Source organism: Engystomops pustulosus, chromosome 6 (genome assembly GCF_040894005.1).
Source record: "Engystomops pustulosus chromosome 6, aEngPut4.maternal, whole genome shotgun sequence".
Lineage (NCBI taxonomy): Eukaryota > Metazoa > Chordata > Amphibia > Anura > Leptodactylidae > Engystomops > Engystomops pustulosus.
Genome location: NC_092416.1, coordinates 103523649 through 103550473, shown reverse-complemented (window position 1 = coordinate 103550473; position 26825 = coordinate 103523649). Strand labels below are relative to the sequence as shown.

The 26825-nt window shown below is 40.7% G+C and overlaps 1 protein-coding gene across 3 annotated transcripts in view; it reads right to left on the bottom strand.

Annotated features, from left to right (window-relative positions):
- The window catches only part of LOC140065819 (3-beta-hydroxysteroid sulfotransferase-like), a 132860-nt gene that overhangs the window by 67040 nt on the left and 38995 nt on the right, over positions 1–26825 (bottom strand). For all 3 annotated transcript variants that reach the window (XM_072113377.1, XM_072113379.1, XM_072113378.1), the window contains exons 2-4: positions 18056–18210; positions 3952–4160; positions 1802–1928 (exon numbers count right to left, since the gene is read on the bottom strand). In XM_072113377.1, the coding sequence (XP_071969478.1) occupies positions 1802–1928; positions 3952–4160; positions 18056–18210 (491 nt within the window). The remainder of the gene's footprint in view (positions 1–1801; positions 1929–3951; positions 4161–18055; positions 18211–26825) is intronic.

The following is a 26825-nucleotide window of genomic DNA, read 5'->3' as shown; positions in this document are numbered from 1 at the left end:
TTTTTCCACACATAGTCATAACCACAAAAAAAAACTTAATAACTAACATTCACTGAATGTCTACTTTATGTCTTTATGTCTTTTTTATGCATACTCTTATTTTTGTAGGATGTTATGGGCCTTTGAATGTTAGGTTTTTCACATTTTCATAAAAAATGCAAAATCCTGCTATGGAGGGACCTGCTCAGGTTTCAAGTCACTTTGAGAGGCCTAAATAAAAGTAAAACCCCTTAAATTACCCCATTATAGAAACTATACCCCTCAACGTACGTAAAACAACTTTTATGAAGTTTGTTAACCCTTTAATTGTTTTACAGGGGATAAAACAAAATCGGATACAATTTTGAAAGTAACATTTTTTTGGCTAAATTAATGTGGATAAAATACCAAACCGCTCCACAAAATTTGATACCCAATCTCTCCCGTGTATAACAATACCCCATATGTGGTGGTAACCTGCTGTATGTGCACACGCCAGGGCATCGAAGGGAAGCTGCGCCACTCAGAGCAGATTATGCATTATCACTTTTTATTGGCTATGCAATCTTTATTTTTTTGGCAATTTGGACATATAAGGGCTTATTTTTTGCGACATGAGATGCACTTTACAAATATTTCATTTTAGTGGGTCATTAGCTTATTGATGAGATTTTATTAACTCTTGAATGTATGGGTGAAAAGAAAATTGTCAATTTTGGTTTCCTTTCTTTTTGTATTTTTTGGGTGTCGTACACCATACACTAAAAATACTATATTATCTTTATTCTACAGATCACTACGATTATGGTGATACTTCATTTATATAGTTTTCATTTATTTTTACAATTTTACTGGAAAAAAAACTAATAAAGAGGAAATCTCATTTGTTTTTGCATCCCCATCTTTGTGGAGACGTAACTTTAATACTTTTTGGTTGAAAGAGCTAATTTAGGGCTTATTTTTTATAGCTTTTTTTGATCACTTTTTAGAACATTTTTGTGAAGAGATTTTATAAAAAATGTACATTTTTGGCGAGTTTTTCGTGTTTTGTTTTTATGGCGTTCACCAAGCAGGCCCAATAATGTTTCTGAGTTATTGTACGGATTGTTACGGACGTGGTGATACCAAATATGTGGGGGGTTTTGGAGATTTTGTGGGTTTTTTACGTTATTACATGTGTATAGGGAATGTTTGTGTTTAGGGGACTTTAATTTTATTTAATTAATTATTTTTATTAAAAAATGTTTTTATTCAATGTTAACCGTTTTTATTTACTTTTACTGATCGCTTGTTCAAGCTCTTCTTCAGCTTACACAGTGTAATACAGATGTATTACACTGTGTAATGTAACACTGCGCATGCTCAGTGTGTTACAGTTGGGTCCCCCGGAAAGCGCCGTGGGGGGGGTGTTCCGATTCTTGTCAAATGCCCCTTGCAGGGGTTAACACGGTGTCGGCTATAATATATAGGCGGGTTCTGGCGCCGGCGCCGGCTCCGCTCCGTAATAGTACACACCTCCCACGATGCTACTGCGTTACGTCAAATGTCGGTAAGGGGTTAAACAAAAGGTAATACACTATTTCATGCTTTGTCTTGTAGAATTTCTTTCTCATTCTTTTTCATCCTGGGTGGCAGGACCTGTGATGTCTTCACATGTCCTGAACTATAATTCAGTTTGCTAACAGTTTCATCACATTTTTTTCTGAGAATCTATAGAGAATCTATAAAATAACATACATTCATCTGCTCAGTGGAGATTGAGCTCATTATAGCGTTAAATATGTGTACATTTGTTAAAACCATTTAAATATTAAATACTCACTGTCTTCACTTAAAAATAAAGCTACAAAATCCTGAAAGTCCTCTCTGTATTCCATAAATTGTGCAATCTTGGAAAAGTAGTAAAGGGAGACGCAAACATCTTTAGGATTTCTTATTGTGTAGATTACCTATCATAAAAAAATAAGTAAATTAGACATTTTAAGAAATAAAGAGCGTTTTAAGCATATTAGGTAACTTCTACTGCCTAAACTAAGGGGGGGGGAGGTAGAATAAGACCATTCTCCTTTATAAACTGTCTTCCTTGACAGTCTACAATAGACTACAATACAAATTAAATATCCAATAAAAATGCTAAATGAGACAATGCATCTTGTTAGCAGGTGGTCTACGTCCAAAAGCTCCAAATGGGAAAACTTTTTATGAGAAAGACAGCACAATGTTAAAGAAAACTTTATTGATAAACTACAGACCAGGCTTATATCTAACAAAGAACTTTTGGCATTCTCACCCTGCTGACAGGACTTCATTGGGGCTACAGGAGGAGGTCACATGGCCCATGCACTTTCTATCACTTCCTATGCCCCTGTGGGCAGGGAGTCAAAGTTAAAAAAAGGTATTAGGCTGACCTTACATGCTCCTAGGAGGGTGCAGAACATTGCAGAGACATTTATTGTATCTTACATCAGTCTTCTCTTTTTTCAGAAGGTACTGTAACATCCCCCACTGGGCCTTGCCTTTTTCTTGTGGCCTTGAGGCAGCTGGGGCCCAGAATACTAGTCCGGCCTTGGGCACGCTGTGGTCACGGTGCTTGGTATGGGGACCGGAGCGCTGACCTATAGTCTGGCAGGTCTCCAGCAGGTGGTGTGTGCAAGAAATATGGAGGGAGAGGCTGATGCACTGGTTTCCCCCTGGGGCAACCTCTGAGGTGTCTGGAAGATGAATGTGATGGGGAAGCCCATGGTGGTAGCCTGGATTTAGGGATCAGAGGGAGGCAATGTTGTGCAAATCAACTAACAGTTCTTTATTGAACAGCAGGCAATGGCCAAAAACGATGAACACCAGATTTCAGCAAGCTGGTGGGAGATAGCTGCTCCACAGGAAGGTTACTCTCCGCCTGGTAGAAACTGCAGGTTGGGCTAGTAGAGATGGAGCTGAGTCCAGATGGGGAACTCTGCTCTGTCTACTGACTTGCCCTCAGGTATCAGGCAGTGGCCTGAGGTACCTCTTCTTCCTACTAGTGGGTCTGGATGGCAGCTCTGCAGGGAGCTGCACACTGGACCTGCCCCTCTATCTATTGACTGGAATCCAAGACCATGTGCTCCCACCCAGCAGGGGTTTATATAATCCCTGGTCAGGTGGTAGCATTCCTTTAATCAGCTTTCAGCTTGCTTTACAAGAACCTAATTGGACAACAGCATATCACAATGTTAACTGTTGCGTTACCAGGAAGTAGCTACAGCTGCAATTACACAATATACCAAGTTCTAGAAACATCCTAGAGAGGTGATCAATCTCCCTTACAGCTCCTGACTTGTGGAGGGCACTATTCACAACTACCACTTTGCCTATACGTTGGCAGTGGTGTTGCAGTACAATGTATCAGAGGGAGAGAAGCAAAGCTTTGTGATTTCTGAATAAAATGCATGCAAATGACTAATAAGATTTCCAGGATTGATATTACTGACAGAGAGACCTGACTATCCTGTTTTAACACAGAATAATTGTTAGCTTTCTGTGTACAGTTTTGGAGTATGTGTACACAGTGGGTTATCAATCATTCTGTGAAGTTAGGGAAAGTAGGAATCTTACTGCCTCTTCAAATATCATAAAACCTAATTATCACAGAACATTTTACTCCTTTTTAGTCTGCATTCAAGATGGGACAGATGAAATCATCTGACACTGTACTTCAAATATTATAGTAAGAACACAATTTTGCTTAAATGAACCAAAAACACATACATAATAAATTTTTTCTTAATTCATAAGTAAAGAAGAAGCTGATCTACAAAAAATTGTCTGGCCAGGATTATGGCAATATACAAATTATCATCGAGGGAGCCTGTTTTCCCTTATACAGGACAATAGAGACTGAAATAGTGATTTCGGTATATTGCTGCACCATGCACCTCAATGTCTCAAAATCTGAAATGTATTAAATGTATGGTAATAGAAGGATCAACTGCAAACCTTGGCTTTTGTCTTAAAGAATGTTTGCGGAAACATATGGAAAGGAACATGTGTAGTAATAAGTCGAGGGGATGGTCTGTTTTCAAGTTGCTTTCGTCCACTATGTTGTTCAAGCCAAGGCACACGATCCCAGCTAAAAGTTGTTTTCACTGGTGTAGGATCACCGTTGCTGTAGATAAGCGAAAGGATTTCTTGTAGCCAAGTCGTGCCTGCAGTATAAAAAAATTGTAGTAAAGTATTAATCTTGGCAGCACAGATAAAATGTATATTTGTTAATGAACATATCCATTTTCTTTTTATGAAGGAATTTGAAAACCATGCACTCATTGCCAACAGGGAGATCATGAAGTGCAGACCATCACAATACAAATGAAGATTTTAAAAAAAAAACCTATATATTGCTGAAAAAATAATGGGAACACTAAACTACCACAGCCTAGATTTCAATTAAATATTTCAGTTGCCGTTCTTACAGTACTTCCACTTCTCCTAGTATCTGCTCCATGCTCTGGATACTGTGCTGACAGGCACAGATAACTTGCTTGCTATAGCTCAATCATGAATGATCATGACAAGCTGCACTACCGGACAAACTTATGTGAATTGTGCACACTGCCACATGCTACCTTCTAGGGGCTGGATGAGTGTCAAAATGCAAAAGTGACAAGGACAACAGCCATGAAGGATTCGGACAGAGAAATGGTCTGTGGGGAGATGAGTGGTGATAGGGCCCACAATATAAGGGGAAATTGAGAGGGGTGTCATGATGAGGCACCACAATGTAAGGGGGAGCTGGCACATATCGATTTTAATAAGAGGTCCTACTATATATAAAATGCATTTCAAGTACAGCAAGTGTTTTTATTTTAACATGGCAAACATGGCATCATAATGGGGCTTATTTACTAAGGGTCGCGCTGCTTACTTTCGTTAGACTTTGCACCGTTTTCAGGTTTTGCATGGCTTGCACAGGTATTTAACAGGTGTCTGTGCTGGGATTGTGTCACAAGCAATCGGATTGTGGCATAGCTGCGCTGGCTTCCATGCAACATAAATCGGGGGTGGCGTGTCGTCGGACGATCCAACTGATTCGAACTCAGCACAGGTTTTAACTTTCAAATTGTATCGCAAGACAATGTACTTACATGCACCAGGAAGAAGAAGGTGAACTCCGTCGGACCTGAGCGGGGAAGAAACACATGCAGGATATCGGGCACACAATCTTAGTGCATCGCGGCACAGGGCATTATCGTCTGACAATTCTGTGAACTCCTCAGACAGGGAGAACTGTGTTTGCAATGTGCTGTAAAACACATTTCACATACAGGGGGAAAATGCAACTACATCTGTGTTTTTACCATCATTAAAACTGATATGGTTTGTGATTTGTTTTAGCTGATGCATTTGCAGTGCATTGCAAAACATGGCAATGAAGGAGGGTAGAACAGGTCTATGACATCTACTCCTTGCTCACTGAAGAGCTTCCGCCCTGCATCCTTGTCTCATTCTCTTCCTCAGTACTTGGGGAATGTCAGGTCTGATAGCATGCTGCCCTGTTGTGTCACTGAGCTTCAGCAGTTCCTCCCTAATGTAGACAACAGACCCCTGGCTCCATAAGGCTCCACAGACACTAGTATAGTTTTCAGTAAAAAAAAACTATAATATGTATTGCAAGGGTCCAAGTCCTTAGTTCACTATCCATAATTTAATCTCTCTTAAAGGGGTTTGCCCATGAAATAAAATTCTCAATTTATCATATATACTTAAGTATAAGCCAACCCGAGTATAAATCGAGGTACCTAATTTTAACACAAAAAACTGGGAAAACCTATTGACTTGAGTATAAGCTGGGAAATGCAATGGTCACAGCCCCCCCTGTATATTGTCTGCTAGCCCCTGTAGTATATAGCCTGCCAGCCCCTGTAGTATATAGCCTGACAGCCCCCTGTAGTATATAGCCTGACAGCCCCCTGTAGTTTATAGCCTGCCAACCCCCTGTAGTATATAATTTGCCAGCCCAATAGTATATAGCCTGCCAGCCCCTGTAGCATATAGCCTGACAGCCCCCTGTAGCGTATAGCCTGCCAGCCCCCTGTAGCGTATAGCCTGCCAGCCCCTGTAGTATATAGCCTGCCAGCCCCCTGTAGTATACAGCCTGCCAGCCCCCTGTAGTATACAGCCTGCCAGCCCCCTGCAGTATATAGCCTGCCAATCCCCTGTATTATATAGCCTGCCAGCCCCCTGTAGTATATAGCCTGTCAGCCCCTGTAGTATATAGTCTGCTGGCCCTGGATCCTCTTCAGGTCCTTTGGTCTTCTTCGGCTCCTCGTCGGCTCGTTCCGCCCCTTTTCGGGTCTTTGTGCTGGGCCAGTACACAGAATGATGTCAGACACTTGCCGACATCATTGTTTGTGAGCCACCGGCATTGCAAGGGTATCCGAAGAGGAGCTGAAGAGTAGCGGAAGAGCCTGAAGAACCCGTGGAGGCACTGGAGCAGAAGAGGACCTTTGGGGGGCATCGGAAAGGTGAGTACAGCGTTAATTTTTTTATAGACTTTATATAGACAAATTTTGTGCTAAAAAACTCGGCTTATACTCGAGTATATATGGTAAATTCCCTAGTGATGTTTACACAATAAAGATTATTTTTAAAGCTTTACAATTTTACTGAATTTTATTGCTCCTATTACACCTTAGGCTGGTCAGTGTAAAATTCCAGAGTGATCATAATGGGATCATAATGTCTCTAAGCATACACATTATTATCCCTGTAATGCCGTGAGATACAGCGTGCTAAGAATGTGCTTAGATTATCAGGGTAAAAGGTTTATATACACTTTCATTTACCTTCTGAACATTGTACTAGTATCCGACAGAAGATGTCTGCCGACCCTAAATTTAGAAGATCCAGGGTTGGAAACCAGGTTCAACTGAAATCATGTACACCAGGACTGATAGAGACAGGTTGTATTTTTGTTAATAACAGTAAATTAGAGAATGTGCTATTTTGTTATCCTGATTATATTTAAGAAACTTTTCTTTGTGGGAATACCCCTAAATGGAGAAATAGAAGTAAAAAAAAAGAAAGAAAGAAAAATCAAGAAAGAATAAGCTCATAGGTGAGCAGTAGCTACTGTAACAGGCTGCCACTCCATGTGGTGCCTCAGACTAATGGACAGTATATTATTGAGGGGGGTCTAAACACTATATTATAGGGAGGGGGGTTCCTGGATAGTATATTTTAAGGGGGGCGAGCTTCTGGGCAGTATAATATAAGGAGGGCCTCCTTGACAGTATATTTAAGGGAGGGGCCTTCGGGACAGTGTATTATGAAGGGAGAGCGAGAGCTCCTGGACAGTATATTATAGGGACGGGAGGCCTCCTGGACAGTATAATATAAGGGGGTGCTCTGGGACTGTATAATAATAAAAGGCTGCTGGGGGCACTGTTGACTACATATGGATGGATTGCTGCTCTTCTACTTTAATGACGGAGTGGATGTTTACATGGGGGTTAAATAAATGGGGGTACTGCTTTGCTCAATATTAATAAATGGGAGTAAATATAAATTAATAAGAGAATGTCATTGATGTATAAAAATTAATCAAGCAGAAAAGTGGATGGTGTACACACCAATCCAGAAAACTGCCGGCACTACCAGACTTGTAAAAGAAATAGATGACAAAGGCGACTGAAGTGTGCACATCGGTGCATAAAGAAAGACAAAAGTTGCGTCACTCAACCGAAATTCTTCTTTTATTCAGCAAAAATCATAGGAAAGGGAGGTGTTGCAAGGCTAACCTTCGGCGACGGAACGTTTCACGCACTCCTGCGTTACGTCTAGACGTAGAAATGCAAGGAGCAGGGTGTGGCTCAGTGAATCCAAACACAAGCAGTAAGCCACAGTTCACACACAAATAAACGCCATCTATTCTGCCAACTGGGGATAGTGCGACATTTAGGCACGGACGTTACACACGGGCTAAAATTTCTCCAGATTACCTCAGCAAATTAACAGCTGGAATGCCAAAGGTCTGCAATGCTGTAATTGCAGCAAAGGGAGCATTCCTTGATGAAAGCAAAGTTTGAAGGAGAAAATGATTATTTCAAATGGAAAAAAAAATATTTCAAACCTTGTCAATGTATGGATTATATTTGCTGTTCATTTTTCAACTCATTTAAAAAATAAAAGTATGAGTTTGCATGGCCCCAATCTTTTGAAAGATAGTGTATCTCTATGTCTTTATCTGTATCTATCTCTCTCTCTCTATGAGGGCGCATATGATAGCCCCACAGCTGCTCCAGTGCAGCTGGATACATAAAGAGGCTTCGGAGCTGGCCCTCTCCTGGCCAGTCACAACCCCCCTTCACACCACTTCATGCCCCCCTGGATAGGGGAAAATAATCGCAAGCTTACAGTAGTTACAACTAGAGGGCTTCCTAGGAAGTATCGCAATTCCACGACTTACTGAGGAAGAGAGAGGAGGGTTGGAGGCACCAGTAATGATGGAGAAATTGGAGCAGGCGGTGATGTTTATGGCGAACGAAAAAAATGTCTGGAGTAGATGGAATTCCAACAGAATTCCAAGTCCATAAAGAATATATGGGAATCTTACTGCCTCAGTTGCATGATATGCTTCAGGATAGTTATAAAATGGGGAGGCTTCCAGCATCTTGCTGTGAGGCATTGATAGTAATCCTTCTTAAAGAAAGTAAAGACCTCCAGCTCCTGGACTCATATAGGCTGATTTCTTTGTTGACAGCAGATGTTAAAACTTTGCCAAGGTGTTATCTAATAGGTTGGCATGAGTAATAGGGTCTGTGGTACTTGTGGACTAATCAAGCTTTATGCCATCCAAATCTACTGCTCATAATTTGAGGTGCTTGATGGTAAAACTGCAGATTGACCCTGACAGACCTAAAGGGAGGGACATATTATCTCTAGATGCTACTAATATCTGAGGGCAGTTTTACGAAGAATGGGTTTTTGGCTGGTGTTCATTTGTTGTGTACAGTTGTTATACTAGGCACCATTTGCATGTGTCAGGGTAGATGGTGTGAAGTCAGAAGGTTTTTTGTTTTGAGAGGGGTACTAGACAGTACTAGACTAGGTACCATTGTCTCCACTCTTGTTCGCGCTAGCTATTGAGCCTTTAGCTTGCCTGATGCATTAGAGCACAGAACTATCTGCATTTCGCTATGGTTTGGGGAAAGATCTTATACTTTATGACAAAGGCAGACCGTACTGTACTAATGGCACTAGACATGATAGTCATGTTTGGCAGGTATTCAGGGTTGTTTGATCAGGTTGCTCTGCCAGTACTCTCGGTCTGTGACATACCAAATAGTAGTGCTGTGGGAGAATCTTGTTTTGGGGGAGGTATATATGCTGGAAGGAATGCAGAGATTGGGGAGAAAAGGAATGCACCACCTAAAGTGGAGAGGGGGGAGGGGAGTTGAAGACCTTTCAACAGTTATTGAAGAAATTTGATCTACCACATTCATGAATTTTCCAGAACTTTTTACGGCATGCTCTGCAGACACAAGGGAGAAGTTACAGCTCAGGGGACTAAAAGATTGAGCTCCCTTATTTCTAAAGTCTTGAGGGACCTTATGGTGGAGACTGGAAGGTGGTGGAAGGAGGAAGTTGGGGATATGTTGGAGGAGGAGTGGGCAGAGGCAATGGGCTCCCCTATACAAACGTTGCACAGGGGAGATCCCAACTGTTTCTACTACATAAGGTACATAAGACACCACTCTTGATTTGGAAAATGGGGTTGCATGAAGATGCTATTTGCACCTGTTGCACAGAGGAGAGAGCTAATGGATGGCATATGTTTTGGTAATGAGTTCTTTTAGAGAGTCTATGGAAAGAAGCAGAGGAGTTGATAGGTAAAGTGTGTAAGATAAGAATCCCACATGATCCCAAGCTCTGTTTATTGAGTTGCAGGGATGGTTTGCAGGGGTCCCAAATGGAATGCCTAGTTGTGGCAAAATTTCTATATCAGGTTAGGAAAAGTATAGTTAGGCATTGGTTGGATGAAGACCAAGGGTTTGGAGGGGTGGTACTTATGACCAAAATGGCTATGGAGATGAAAGTTTATCAAAAGAGGGGGAGTATTAAAAAATTAACAAGACAGTGGTCTTGTTAAGTGAAGTTTCTGGGGTTGGCTACTGAGCAGTTGTGCAGACAATGTTTTTGTTAAATCTGGGGAGGGTGCAGAGGCTATAGGAGGCATATATACATACTGGATGTTGTAATGTGTGTGCAAGGACCATGGAAAACCAAGTGGAAGTCTAGAAAGCAGATTTGGGGGGAGGGGGTAGTTGGTAGGATAGGGGGTTTGGGAATATGTTATATGTATCTACATCAGTATATGCTGTTAGTATCTTTTCTTGGACTTGTTTTTTTTGTTATTCTGTCCATGCTATCAAAAAAGCTATCAGATTAAAAAAAAAAAAAAACATATACATGCAGCACTGCACAATGTAACGATGTCATGGTGAGGGCTAATTTGGCGAATACCTCACAGATCCTGGAGCATGATTAACTGCCTTATAGAAAACAACTGTGACAGGTAAGATGATCTGAAAAAATTAAAAATAGTTTCCCAATGCCATCATCAGCCAACTTGCGATAGCAGGACATTGTACAGTGAAGCTATAGCTGTGTTTACTAGGAATATAAAGTAGGCGTGACTATGTGATGTGGGTAGAATTACTAAACTCCACACAAATTGTTTATAGATGGTCTAAATCAACATGTACAGCGCAGAGAAAGAGGTTTATACTGCCTCCCTTGTACAGGAATAAAGGTTCTTTTTAGAAAAAAAAACAAAACACAACTATTACAATAACTTCTCTGATAAACATGAATTTAACTACTATAATTCTGCCTCCTGTGTAGCTGAACATAACTTTAATGTAGGAAAGAAGAAATGCTTCGGCACCAGCATAAGATTAGTTGCATTATATGATCCATTAAAATGTCCATAAATATGTAGGAAAAAACATTAGATAGTGTATAAACAAGCAAATAAAAGTTTACGCATTTGGCACCAAGCTGTTGCGGTCCTTACTCATACCTATAATGAACACTGGAGGTATGCCGGATTTTAGAACAGGAAGGGCTCACATGACTCAAACAGACCGACCTCAAGCCACATAACTCAAACAGACCGCCACATGACTAGAAAAAGGAGCGTGATAGGATGAGCCCAACACAGAATCAAACAAAGCAAAGGGGAGGAGATGAAAAAGGAAGAGACATGTGAGAGAGACTAATGAAATGTTAGTAAACATATGTTAAGTCATTTTCGCATTTAGACCCAAGGGTGTAATGATGGCTCGGGGATACAGGGACAACAAACCAGACAGTGAGCCCTAAGTCTGAGCCCCCCAATGCTGTCACCTGCCTACTTGCCTCCGGTATCCTATTGATACGGGACAACCACGAAGACGATCCCTTCCTAGGCCACAGTGCAGACAAAGAACACGACAAACAAACAATACACAAAGGTAGCGAAGTCAGGTAAACCGGGTCACAACAGAGATAGCAATATATAAGCAGAATCAGAAAGCGAGAGCCGAGGTAAGTAACGAAAGCCAAAGTCAGAATGCCAGAGAAGTCAATATAAGAACAAAACGCTGAAAGGACTGGGGAGCTGAAAATACGAGTATTACCAGCGCTGGGAAACCTGTGCTGGGAAGTAATATAGGTGACTGGGGAACCTCCCCTCAAGGTGACTGGAGGAGGGATCTGTCATTCACAGCAGGTTAACTGTTGCTAGACTGCAGGGAAGCGGGTGTGGTGCAACAATCAACCCTGCAGCAATCTCAGTCTCAGTTCACACACAGGAACACTGAACAACCTCAACGCCTTCTAAGCCGCATACCGCGGACAGAAGACGATACAGGCAAAGACGTAACAAAGGGTTTGTGTGTTTCCAAAATGAGAATCCATTTGGCCTCTCTCATAAATATTTTTTTAGAGCGATCACCACCTCTCCTGTCTCCTGTGAGACTGAACCTGAGTGGCAATCTCTAGAGTGTCTGAAAGCACCAGATTCCAGGAGCTAGCAATCGTTTTGTGGTTGCCTCCAGTGATGTGTTCGGACACCTGATCTTTTAATTTATGGGCAGATGGAATGATTGTAACCCCTAGCCCGGAAGCATGATTTCAGGTCATCACAACTAGTGTGAAAATCTTTGATAATGGATGAATCTCTTTTAGAATACTCCCCGTAGGGGAATATATCTGTGCTAACTGTATGGCTGGGATGGCAACTATAAGCCCGCCAGTTTTTTACCACTCGTTGGCTTCCGAAAAAGTTTGGTGGTAACTTTATTGTGTGAAGTGTCACCCAAAAGTGCAATGTCAAGGAATGAAATGGATTCCTTCCGATGTTCAAATTTGATTATGAGGTTAAGGTCGTTATGATTTATAAAGGAGATAACATCGACGACTGTCTCCCGGTGTCCGGATCACACCAGGAGACAGTCGTCGGATGTATCTGCCATACCATATTATGAAAGGAGCAAAGGGATTTGATGTGTTAAACAAAGATTTTTCCTCCCATAAGGCTATATGGCAAGTGAAGGGGAAAAACACAATCCCATAGGGCAACCAACATATTGTAAATAAAAAACATTTTCAAATGTAAAAAAATTATTAGTGAGCAGAAACATGAGGGCCAATACAATGTATTCCCGTAGGGGAGGTGCATGAGTACTGTAATGCTGTAAATGGTGAGCCACAGCCCTGCATGCCGGACCATGTGGAATATACCTGGCTGTCGTGTGATGTCACAGCCCTGTACATGGTCCAGAGTGCAGGGCTGTGGCTTACCATTTACAGCATTATAGTACTTATGCACCTCCCCTGAGGGAATACATTGTGTTGGTCTAGTTGTGTCTAGTTGGAGAAACCTGATCCCATAGGGCAACCAACACGTCATAAATAAAAAAACATTTTCAAATGTAAAAAAATTATTAGTGAGCAGATATGCTCACTGATAATTTTTTTACATTTGAAAATGTTTATTTATGATGTGTTGGTTGCCCTATGGGAAGATTTTGGCAAACATTCTGTTTTCTAGATTAGTCTGCTTGTCCCCGGCACTGTTGGCAGGCTCTCAGTACGGCACTGTAAAAGGGCGGAACATCTGTGAAGCAGTTATCTCCATAAGGGAGATGTTTGAGAGATGTAAAGCTCTGAGTATAGGGAGATATGTTGTAGGTCTGGACCAGGCTAAAGCCTTCGACAGGGTTGACCAGGAGTATCTATGGGCCACTTTATCAAAGTGCGGTATTCCGGGAGAAATGGTGGATTGGCTCAGGACCTTGTATAGAGAGGCTGAGAGTTTTCCTCTGGTACAAGAGGGAACAAGCTAAGGAAACAACTCGGTAGTCCAATAATGTGTAGTCAATAAAGAATAGTGAGAAAGAATGTGTACTAAAAGAACAAAAATACAAAAAGAATATTTTGGTTTAGTAAGTATGCATATGGCAAATAAACAGTGTATATAAGGGTATATTTAAAATACCAGACTACAAGGAAACTAAAAAGACCCTAAAAAGTGAACAAAAAAGGGCTAGGTATGTGAAACGAAGAAAGGAAGAGTTATTTATAAGAAGGCACACATACAAATATCTCCCATATACATATTTTTATTAATAGAGAATTAAAAACCATACAATGTGATGTATTTACCAGGCTGTTAATAAAAGATCCACCAGATTCTTCCAGTTACATTCTTATTTCTGCTTATAAAATCCTGTAAATAGAAGGCCCTTGTTAATGCCCTGAGGGGCCAAACTCCCCAATCTATAAATCCACCTAGCCTCTTTGCGTAGGAGCCCAGGTGTCAAATTGCTTCCTCGTATGGAGGGGCGAACAATGTCCAGGTGGTCCATCCCAAGAGGACTGGGATCCAGAAAGGACATTGTTTTGTTTGAGCTCACCAAGAGCCAGAGCGCTGAGGAGGAACCCCAGCAGTGTTCCTTGAACCTAGAAGTTAGCTAGGGTTCAAGAGGTGAGGTGAGGTAGTGCCCTAAGTAGAGGCTAAGCTGTTTGTTATTTTTGTTCTTATAAAAGTTTTAAAGCTGAATAAAGCTGTTTCTTTTGGATTGCTACAAGCTCCTACATTATTGCTTTGGCGCTCAGCATCACATAAGTCGCCTTTAAGGTCCAGAAGCTGCTAACTTGAGTAAAAATACTCAAAAGTATTGTGGGGATTGGGGGTAACTTAAATCCCCACAATACTTTTGAGTATTTTTATTAACCCCTTAGCGCTCTGCGCCGTTGCTGTCTGAGCGCTATTCGCAGGACTCAGCGCAGTACAACTTCTGCACAGAAACTATGCCGGTTCAGCTCTGCTCAGGAGCCGAGCCGGCATTGGGGGTCCTGGGATGTCAGCGGTAAACTACCGCTGACATCCCCAGGTAACACCTGTGGTCGGAGTGGGCTCTGATCACGGGTGTTTAACCCATAAAATGCCGTGGTCAACGCGACCGCGGCATTCAACCTGCCTTCCGGGGGTCTTTCCCCCACGATCGGCATCCCGCGCCGTTTTCGGGGGCGCCGAACATTGCTATGGCATCTCTGGGGTCTGATCGGCACATTGCCGAGTATTATCATGAACAAGCAATCAGATGATTGCTTGTTCATGTTCTATGGTGGAACAAGTAAAAAATTTAGAAAAAAATGTTTTTCAATAAAAAATAAGTTTATAAATCACTAAAAATGTCCATAAGCCCCAAAACATATAAAGAGACATATAACGCTCAAAAAAGTCTAAATCATAACACAAACCACACATATATAGTATCACCGCATCCGTAACAATCTGTAGAATAAAATTAAATAACTATTGAACCCGTATGATGAACGCCGTAAAAAAACTTTTAAAACCTGACAAAAATTATGATTTGTACCTACTGAATCCCACTCAAAATGCAATAAAAAGTGAACAACAAACCATATGTACTCCAGAATGAGATTGTTGCAAAGTACAACATGTCCCGCAAAAAACAAGCTATCAATCAGCTCAGTAGCCAAAAAAGTAAAGACGGCGATGCAAAAATGATAGATTTTCCCCCACATTAGGGTTTTATTTGGCAAATTTAGTAAAACATAAGAAAAAATATTCATGTCTGGTATCTCCGTAATCGTATCGACCCATAGAATAAAGATAACATGATTATTGGGCTATAGTAAAAAAAAAAAAAAAAAGTAAAAAATCCAGTACAGAATTGATGCTTTTCTACTGGTGACCTCAAAATAAGTTCCTAAATTTTCAACAATAGGGGATACCAACCCCAAAATGGTAAAACTGGAAAAAGCATCTCATCCTGCAAAAAAATTGCCATCACATGGCAGCAATAACGAAAAAGCGAAAATTTTATAGTCTACAAAAGGGGCCAATGAGGAAACTAAAATCCTGGCAGCTGCAGGGTGCTCCTTCCCTTCTTCGCCTCGCTGTGCACCCATAAAACAAGTAACAGCCACATGTGGGGGGTCTCTGCACTAGGAAGAAATTTCATAACAAATTGTATGGTGGGTTTTCTCTTTTTATCTTTTGGAAATGTGTAAATTTTAGGGCTAAATGAACATATAACCAACAAAATTTGACCATTCTAAATTTCACCTCCATTTTGATTCCATTACTATGAAGATCTCAAGGTGTTAATAATCTTCCTAAAAGATGTTTCTGATAGTTTGAGGGGTGCAGATTAGAAAATGGGTTGATTGTATAAGGGGTTTAAATGCTAAATATGTAAAATTTCATTTAAAACAGTATTTACCCCAAAATAGTCATTTCTGAAAATCGATAATCTATTTGTAAGCCGCGTGACGTCAAAATAAATTATCCAGACATTTCGAAAATTATGAAAATGTAAAGTAGACATATGGGAAAAGTTATTCAGCAAGTTATTAGGTGGTAAATCAATCTGCCTGAAAACGCGATGATTTGGAATTTCAAAAATGGCAAATTTTTTTAAAAATTCATCAATTTTCTTTTTTTTTTAGTAAATAAACGCAAAACTTATCAGCCAAAATTTACCATTAAAATGAAGCACAACATGTGGGGAAAAAAGATTCTCAGAATCGTTTAGATAAGTAACAGTGTTCAAAAGTTATAACCATATAAAGAGACGCAAGTCAGAATCCAAAAAAATGGGACTGAGCCGCTACAAGATGGCTGCGTCCTTAAGGGGTTAAACAAATTAATGATTTGGTTATTTATCTATAAACTTTTGCATGATTTGGGATATCTGATGACTACACTTGAAATCTTCTTATATTTGTGCAAAAACTATAAACGTTATACTATTGCCGCTTATAATATCGTTCTATATTTGCGCCAAACTATAAGATTAGTCTAATGCCGTTTATAATATATCTTTTACATTTGAGCCAAACTAGATTATACTAATACCGCCTATAATATTTTTTATATCACTTGGGTGAACATATTTTTTTCTTTTTGGGACTATACTTACTTCGGCCTTACATATTGACCAATAGACTGCATTACTTGTGACAGTTGGTAATAATATTTTAAACTTCTTTTTATGTGCGCCAAACCAAAACATTATAGTATTGCTTTATTTAGCCCTTAGTTTCATAGTTTCATAGTTTATACGGTTGAAAAAAGACACATGTCCATCAAGTTCAACCAAGGAAGGGTAGGGATTGGATGAGGAAGGGATTTAGGGGAAACAATTCTATATAACATAACAATCAATGTTATTTAGCTGTAAAAAGGCATCTAGACCCTTCTTGAAGCTCTCTACTGTCCCTGCTGTGACCAGCGCCTGAGGCAGGCTATTCCACAGATTGACCGTTCTCATAGTAAAAAAGCCCTGTCGCCTCCGGTGATTAAACCTTGATTTCTCCAAACGGAGGCAGTGCCCCCACGTCTTTTGATTTGATTTAATCTGAAACAACCTACCACCATATTTTTTGTATGGACCATTCATATATTTATATAAATTAATCATGTCCCCTCGTAGTCGTCTCTTTTCCAGACTAAATAAATTTAGTTGTTTTAATCTTTCCTCATAACTAAGACCCTCCATACCCCTTATCAGTTTTGTGGCTCTACGTTGAACCCTCTCCAGCTCCAGGGCATCCTTTTTATGGACCGGTGCCCAGAACTGGACAGCATATTCCAGGTGTGGCCGAACCAGTGCCTTGTATAGTGGTAATATAACATCCCTATCACGAGAGTCCATTCCACTTTTGATACATGACAAGATCCTACTAGCTTTTTTTAACTTCTTCACAATATTTGATTCTTATCTGTTATAGATATACATTCCTTATTTACAATTATATATATTTAGGTGGTAATATGTTGGCACCTTAGGTATAATTACAAAAAGGTGATTTTTACATGTGTATTGGGAAAAATCTTTCCTCTTTTGTAGAATACTTACATTAGTGCGATGGCAACCACGATGGCATTAGCACATGCGCCCGTGAAGTGATGATCTCGGAATGATTAGCGAAATCCGAACATAAGTATTGACTCCTGTGCACTGGCAATTATGTTTGTTTGTGCGTGCACACTCAATGAATCATAGTATGACTTCCGGTTTAGAAGCCAAACGGTGGTATACACAGGTGAGGATCACTAAGCAGGGAAGGTGGGACCCCCATTACATGTATATTTAGTTACCACGCAGATTCTAACCATCTCTCTTCCCCTGATTAAGTCACTTTGAGTGACGGAACGTGTGGGGTATGTTCACTCCATGGATTGGGGGGTTTTGTCTCTAATGGACAATTCTGAAACCATCCACATACAGGTTCAGTACATCTTTTGATGGTTCATTTGAATTGCTTTTGCTGAGGGCATCAATTTGTATGAGTACACACCTTGGTAATTATTCCGCTGTGTGTGGGTTATTCTGGGTTAACAAACACCTCTTCTATTTTGGCAGTCAGGGTGGCTTGGAGGTGAATATATCATATTCACCCCATTGAGTCTCTCTAGTGTACCTTGTTACACTTCTTAGGTGATTTTAACTGTATTTGATTTTTGTGGTTGTCATGACACAACTTATTTGCCTATGATTTAACCAAATAAGTAACTTACCTGATTTGGGATATGTTACATTGAAAACATCATCATCACGTGTTTCAAATTCCTTCCAAGCATAGTTTAAGCTTTCCACGGTATGCACTCCATAAGGTACTCTTACGCCTTCAAACTTTATGTAATTGTTTGTTACCTCCATCACGATCAAAAAACTTTGTTAAAAAAAAAAAGAAAAGTTTAGGGTTATATATTGGTTAAAAAGCAAGAGTACTATTCATAACTTTAGTTTGAAAAGAAACATTCAGTTGCAAGTTTTTGACATGCACGTACCACTTTTTCATCTGGCAATGTAAAATAATCAAAATTGAACTGCAAAGAATCATTTGGGCTTAGAATGCAAAGTAAAATGACATGGTCAACATACAAGTCAAAAACAAAGTTCTTTTCACAGCTGAGCAGTTTTTATTGAAGCCACATAATATAGGTGTTCATGTTAAAGGAAATTGACCATCAATATTAAGCATGATAAATCAGTGGTGCTTTCTCATAGATCGAGGCTGTGAGTGTGGTTATCTTAAATGTTTTATCCATGGGCTCCTTCCTTCTAAAATCAACTAATAAAATTATGCTAATGAGTCAAAAAGGCTATGGGCATATTATCAGAGCCCCTCCGAACTGCAGATTCATGGGCTGTAACATAATTTTAAGATGGGTTTCTCTTTTTATCTTTGTGAATATGTAAATTTTAGAGCTAAATGAATGCATTACCAACAAAATTAAACCATTCTTAACACCACCTCCATTTTTAAATAGTTGGAGGGGTGCAAATTTAAGAATGGGGTGATTCAAAAGTATTTCTAATATTATACTTTTCATAATTCATTAAAAACAAAAAATTATTCCCCAAGATAGTAAATTCTGAAATCTCCTTGAAAATATGGAAACCAAATGTTCCATTTGTAAGCCGTCTAATGTTGTATCAACATTATGAAATTTAAAAAATTGTGAAACATAAAGCAGACATATGGAAAATGTTAATTAATACCTAAATTTGGGTGGTAAAACTGTCTGAAAAAGAGATAATTTAGAATTTTAAAAATGGTAAATTTCAAAACAATGAGCAGAGCAGGTCTTCCCTCCCCCTGCACTTTGTGCTGCTGCTAGATTACACAGGCAGGAGGGAGGGAGGGAGCAGGGGTTGTCTTGTGTGAGACATGTTCTTATCACTGTAACAGCCTATGTGTCTGCATCACTGAGGTTGAGTTTAGAAGGAAGGAGGTCATGCATACCAAATACACTCACCGGCCACTTTATTAGGTACACCATGCTATTAACGGGTTGGACCCCTTTTTGCCTTCAGAACTGCCTCAATTCTTCGTGGCATAGATTCAACAAGGTGCTGGTAGCATTCCTCAGAGATTTTGGTCCATATTGACATGATGGCATCACACAGTTGCCGCAGATTTGTCGGCTGCACATCCATGATGTGAATCTCCCGTTCCACCACATCCCAAAGATGCTCTATTGGATTGAGATCTGGTGACTGTGGAGGCCATTTGAGTACAGTGAACTCATTGTCATGTTCAAGAAACCAGTCTGAGATGATTCCAGCTTTATGACATGGCGCATTATCCTGCTGAAAGTAGCCATCAGATGTTGGGTACATTGTGGCCATAAAGGGATGGACATGGTCAGCAACAATACTCAGGTAGGCTGTGGCGTTGCAACGATGCTCAATTGGTACCAAGGGGCCCAAAGATTGCCAAGAAAATATTCTCCACACCATGACACCACCACCACCACCAGCCTGAACCGTTGATACAAGGCAGGATGGATCCATGCTTTCATGTTGTTGACGTCAAATTCTGACCCTACCATCTGAATGTCGCAGCAGAAATCAAGACTCATCAGACCAGGCAACGTTTTTCCAATCTTCTACTGTCCAATTTCAATGAGCTTGTGCAAATTGTAGCCTCAGTTTCCTGTTCTTAGCTGAACGGAGTGACACCCGGTGTGGTCTTCTGCTGCTGTAGCCCATCTGCCTCAAAGTTCGACCTACTGTGCGTTCAGAGATGCTCTTCTGCCTACCTTGGTTGTAACGGGTGGCAATTTGAGTCATTGTTGCCTTTCTATCAGCTCGAACCAGTCTGCCCATTCTCCTCTGACCTCAACAAGGCATTTCCGCCCACAGAACTGACGCTCACTGGATGTTTTTTCTTTTTCGGACCATTCTCTGTAAACCCTAGAGATGGTTGTGCATGAAAATCCCAGTAGATCAGCAGTTTCTGAAATACTCGGACCAGCCCTTCTGGCACCAACAACCATGTCACGTTCAAAGGCACTCAAATCACCTTTCTTCCCCATACTGATGCTCGGTTTGAACTGCAGGAGATTGTCTTGACCATGTCTACATGCTTAAATGCACTGAGTTGCCGCCATGTAAATTGGCTGATTAGAAATTAAGTGTTAACGAGCAGTTGGACAGGTGTACCTAATAAAGTGGCCGATGAGTACCTGGAATTATAAATAAGTGTTCTTGATTTATCGTGCTTGATTTTGATGGTAGATTTTCCTTAAGCTACAAAATGGCTGCATTCTTGAAGGGTTAAAGAAAATCTACCATCAAAGTCAAGCATGATAAACCAGGGACACCTACTCATAGATCCAGGTACCGTGACTGTTTTAATCTTCTTATGCATGTTGTTCATGGCCTCCTTCACAGGCTGTTACACTGTGCATGAGCATGTCTCACTTAACCTCCTGCTCCCTCACCATTTCTTCCCTCCCTCTTCTTACTGTAATCTCATGGCAACAGCAGCACACAGTGAAGGGGGGGTGCTGGAATCTTCTGCACAGTGTAACAACCTGTGAAGACAGACCACTGACATGTTCAGGTAATTTATAGCAAATAAAAGAAAATTTCTATGGTCACAGTTCCTAAAAATATGATTAGGGATCACATTACTGTGCTTGATTTTGATATCCTTTAATATATCCTTTAATATTTTTACTATTTCTGGAAGTAAAAATATCACAATCACACAGGATGTCCTTCCCACTGTAAATTGCTATCAGGCCCATAAACCAGGGGGTAAATCTATTCACTGTTCTATGAATTTATTCATAGATTAAGTACACAACTGAGATATTTCATTCGCTGAATTGAAGGTGAATCTTTTCTTCTTCGCTTCGGACAAATGCTGTTAATTGACAGCTAGGACTATTTTACTAGGTTTGAAGCATAACTGAAAGCAGCATGGGTAAAGCACACACCCGATCATATGACTGACAAATACTGGTAAAATGGCTCAGTCTATGGCTCAGCAAAAAAAAAACTGATGAAACATCTGGGTTTTTTTCACAGATGAGGCTAAAAACCAGGTGTGATGTTTTCAAAGCAATGTTAAAGCTTTAGTTTATTTAGCAAACACAGAGACAAAACAAACGCATCACGGAGACAAAATGGAAGAAAAACAGAGACACAACGGAGAGAAAACAAAACAAACCCGCAACTGAAGCTGAGCACCAACTCCAATGTGAAAGATAAACAACAAATATGAGCCAATCAGTGGGACTATAGCTTGGGGCAGTATGCAAACACGTCATTATGTTTCCCACCTCTGGTCTAAATAGCCTATTTCTGAAGCAGAGCCTCCTGGTTAAATTGACTCTACCATACGAGAAAATAGTGTACAAACAGTGTGGCTGCCTGGATAAGCTGCGGAGAGTGTGGGGCTCCTGGTGCTCTTCCACAGATACCTTTTTTACTGTCTGCAGTCTCAAAGTCTCTTAATCCTTTCCAGTGAGTGTAATACTTGCTGTAACATGATTATTATATATTGGTACATTATGCGAGCAGTCCCCACATTACATACAAGATATGTTCCATAGGCTTGTTCTTAAGTTGAATTTGTATGCAAGTCGAAATTTTATATTTTATAATTGTAGATCCAGACACATTTTTTTTGCCCCAGTGACAATTGTAGTTTCAGCATGTTTTGCTGTAATAGGACCAAGCATTATCAATAAAACTTCATTACAGACACTTTACAGCTGATCATCGCCAGAGATTACAGTGGGCAGAGGGATCTGTCTTTAACTAGAGGCTGTCTGAAAGTTGGGTGTTCTTAAGTAGAGGACCGCCTGTAATTGTTAGGGTGAAGACACACATGGCGTTTTTGGGCCGTTTTTGGGCCGTTTTTACTAAGTGCGTTTTCAGATCGTTAAAAACGCATGCGTTAAAAACGCATGTGTTTTTTAAAAACGCATGCGTTTTTTGTCTGTTTTTCATTGCGCAATTTCGGAAAAACAGACAAAAACGCCTGTGTTTTTAAAAAACGCATGCGTTTTTTAACGCATGCGTTTTTAACGATCTGAAAACGCACTTAGTAAAAACGGCCCAAAAACGCCGTGTGTCTTCACCCTCACACCCTTCCTGTGTTCCTCTGTACATTGTTGACATAGGGGATTTCTCAATCTGCAGGTGTAAGGCTGGTGCCACACGCACCGCTTTGTCTGCGTTTGAAAATGCAAACGCAGACAAAGCCTCGCCTACCTGGGCAGGCCGCCGTATTGGCGTTTCTATGGAAACACCTGCAATCGGGAACGAGCCGCCGGTGTTTTGCGTTAATTTAATGCAAAACACCGGCGGCTTGTTCCCAATCGCAGGCGTTTGCATAGAAACGCCAATGTGATCGGGGCGAGGCTTTGTATGCGTTTGCGTTTTCAAACGCAGACAAAGTGGTGCGTGTGGCACCAGCCTAAGAAGGCTGAGTAATATGTAGCTTCTTTTTCTTTTTTTAGTTGCTACTTTTCCTTTAACTATATTGCTCTCCTGACTCAGCTAGACAGGATGGTTACTGTTAGGCCCCTTCCACACTAGCGAGTGTGATGCGATGAATTCGCATCACACTCGCAACGCAAGCTGCCGGGAACGCACGGCCCGAACGCTGCACCGCGGGAGTGAACTCAGCATGTCAGTTCACTCCCGCGGTGCAGCGTTCGGGCCGTGCGTTCCCGGCAGCTTGCGTTGCGAGTGTGATGCGAGTTCATCGCATCACACTCGCTAGTGTGGAAGGGGCCTTATATGTATAAGTTGGGAAGGGTTTTTTTAAGGTTTTTGCTTTTATGTAGAATTCTTCACGAATGGCAAATATTTACATAATGATGTACATTGTTATCTCTAATGTATATCAACTAATGCACCTTGATTTGCAATGCTGTTCTGATTTATGTGTTAATAAAGCGATTATAAAAAAAAAATAAGTACTCCTTTTCACACTAACGTTTTCATGTGCAGGTCTGCATATGCAGAACTCACATTTCACTCCATCCCATTGTATTCATTTAGTTTGTTCCTATTTGTATGTGTGTTACACATTTGCATACGTTTTTTTAACACGAGTGAAACTCTGAGGGCGCGTTCACATGTTGCGTTTTGGTCGCGTTTTCACAACAGCTGATGAGAGGTGATTTGTCTAATTACATTACCGTTTACGTTTGTAATCGCAATGTTAAGGCATGCGTTAACGTGTTGTTAACGCATGCGTTAACATCGCTTTTACGATGCGTTTTGTAAACGGAAATATTAACAGTGATGTAATTAGGCAAATCACCTCTCTTCAGCTGTTGTATATGCGTTTCAAACGCAATGAAAACACAGGTCAAAATGCAACGTGTGAACGCGCCCTGAGGGTGCGGTCACACGTTGCGTTTACTGCATGCGTTTATAAACGCATTGCTACAGCTGAAGGGAGATTTGCCCAATTTAACAGCTGTTAACACTTGCGTTTCCAAAACGCATGTGTTAACCGGGATGTTAACACATGTGTTAACACTTGTGTTTTGTAAACGCAAGCGTTAACAGCTGTTTAATTAGGCAAATCTCCCTTCAGCTGTAGCAATGCGTTTTTAAATGCATGCAGTAAACTGCATCGCAATTAGTTTTGAGGTGGTTTTAGGTGCAGTTTTGTCAATTTCACAGGTGAAAGACATGAATTGAATAGTTGAATTTGATTTTGAAGGGAAAAGCTGTTCCACAAATTTCATTCACATGTGATTTGATGTATTTCACTTGTTAAAATAAGTAATACCACCTAAAACCAACCCAACACTAATTGCTTGCTTTCCTTTTGCAGGTCAAAAGTGAGAAAAACACGCTATACAAAGCTATGGAGATGTAATAAAAAAGCATTACATTCCGAGATATATGCAAGTGCAATGTATTCCAATTGACATGGAAACCCCCCTTCCTTGACCTTTGCTGCCGGCTTTATCATCACCTAATATAGTAGTTGTTATTTTTGTTCCTTTTATCTCTATTTTCTGGAACCTACCTGTTTCAATTAAATGTATGGCTCAGAAAAAGCAAGGCAAATACAATGATATGAGAGCTACACCAACCCTCACAAACCCTGAGGGCGCGTTCACACGTTGCGTTTTGGTCGCGTTTTCATTGCGTTTGAAACGCATATACAACAGCTGATGAGAGGTGATTTGCCTAATTACATTACCGTTTATGTTTGTAAATGCAATGTTACCGCATGCGTTAACATCACGTTTACGATGCGTTTTGTAAACGGAAAGGTTAACAGTGATGTAATTAGACAAATAACCCCTCCTCAGCTGTTGTATATGCGTTTCAAACGCAATGAAAACGCAGGTGAAAACGCAGGTCAAAACGCAACGTGTGAACGCGCCCTGAGGGCGCGAGCGCTTTGTTTGCGTTTTCATTGCGTTTTAAAACGCATTACAACAGCTGTAGAGAGGTGATTTGCCTAATTACATTACTATTTACATGTGTTAACGCATGTGTTAACAAAACACATGTGTTAAATCGGTGTTAACTCATATGTTAACAATGCGTTAACGCAAGCATTTTGTAAACACAAACATTAACAGTAATGTAATTAGGCAAATCACCTCATCTCAGCTGTTGTAATGCGTTTTCAAACGCAATGAAAACGCAACCAAAGCGCAACGTGTGAACGCGCCCTGAGAGAGTTACGGGATGAGAGGAAAAGCCCATCTGATTCAAGTTAAACATCAAACAACTCTTGGGAAAAATTATCTCCTCTACAAATTCAAGAGCAACACAATTAACCGGGCCATTTCTTGTTTTTTCATTTCCACTTTTTTATTTTTCCACATAAAGAGCTGTGTGATGGCTTGTTTTCTGCGTAACAAATTGCACTTCATATTGATGGTATTGAATATTCCATGCCATGTACTAGGAAGCGGGGAAAAAATTCCAAATGCAGTGAAAATGGTGAAAAAACACATTTGCGCCATATTCTTGTGGGCTTGGATTTTACAGCTTTCACTGTACGCCCCAAATGACATATCAACTTTATTCTTTGGGTCGGTACGATCACGGGGATACCAAATATGTATAGATTTTATAATGTTTTCATACATTTACAAAAAATTAAAACCTCTTGTGGGTTGGTATCATTTTTTGCAACATTTGATATTTTCAATTTTCAATCATTTTTAGGACTGTACGACCTTTTGATCACTTTTTATAGATTTTTTTAAATATTTTTCAAAATGGCAACAAAGTGCCATTTTCGACTTTGGGCGCTATTTTCCGCTACGAGGTTAAACGCAGTGAAAAACCGTTAGTATATTTGATAGATCGCGCATTTTAGGATGCGTTGATACCTAATGTGTTTACGATTTTACATCAGTTCTAGGGAAAGGGGGGTGATTTTAATTTTTAGGTTTTTTATTATAATTTTTAATCTTTTTACAATTTTTCCGACTCCCTAGGGCAGGGGTAGGGAACCTATGGCTCGGGAGCCATATGTGGCTCTTTTGATGGCTGCATCTGGCTCTCAGACAAATCATGGATTAATAGCGATCGGCAGTGTGTACATCTAAGACATACACAGCGATGACCACTGGATACAGGTAGGGATGTTACCATTGCCTGAGTCCTTTGTGTGACCAAGGTGCCATCACTGCACCACTGCTAAGGTGACAGCACCTGTGTCATAGAGTAGAGCAGCATCCACTCCTCTCTATGACCCAGGCGCCATTGCCTAAGCAATTATGGCAGCAGTGCCTGGGTCATAGAGAAGAGCGCGGGGGTGATGAGAAGCCGCTGAAGGAAGAGCAGGTAGGTATTCCCTTTTTTTCTGTTACAACCTATCTACTGGGAGGTATGTACTGTGACTACCTATCTACTGGGGGCATGTGCTATGACTACCTATCTACCTTGGGCATGTGCTGTGGCTAACTATCTACTGGGGAGCTTGTGCTGTGGCTACCTATCTACTGGGAAGCATGTGCTGGGGCTACCTATCTACTGGGAAGCATGTGCTGGGGCTACCTATCTACTGGGAAGCATGTGCTGGGGCTACCTATCTACTGGGGACATGTACTGGGGCTACCTATCTACTGGGGACATGTACTGGGGCTACCTATCTACTGGGGACATGTACTGGGGCTACCTATCTACTGGGGACATGTACTGGGGCTACCTATCTATGGGGGGGGGGCATGTGCTGGTGCTACCTATCTCCTGGGAGGCATATGCTGTGGTTGCCTATCTACTGGGGGAATGTGCTGTGGCTACCTATTTACTGGGGCAACCTGTCTACTAGAGGGAAGTGCTGTGACTACCCATCAACTGGGGGACATGTCCGGTGCCAACCTATCTACTGTAAGGCATGTGCATATTGTATGGCTCTCACAGAAATACATTTTAAAATATGTGGTGTTCACGGCTCTCTCAGCCAAAAAGGTTTCTGACCTCTTGTCTGATCGATACTATCATATACTGCCATACTACAGAATGGCAGCATATGGGGATTTTCCTCCTCAT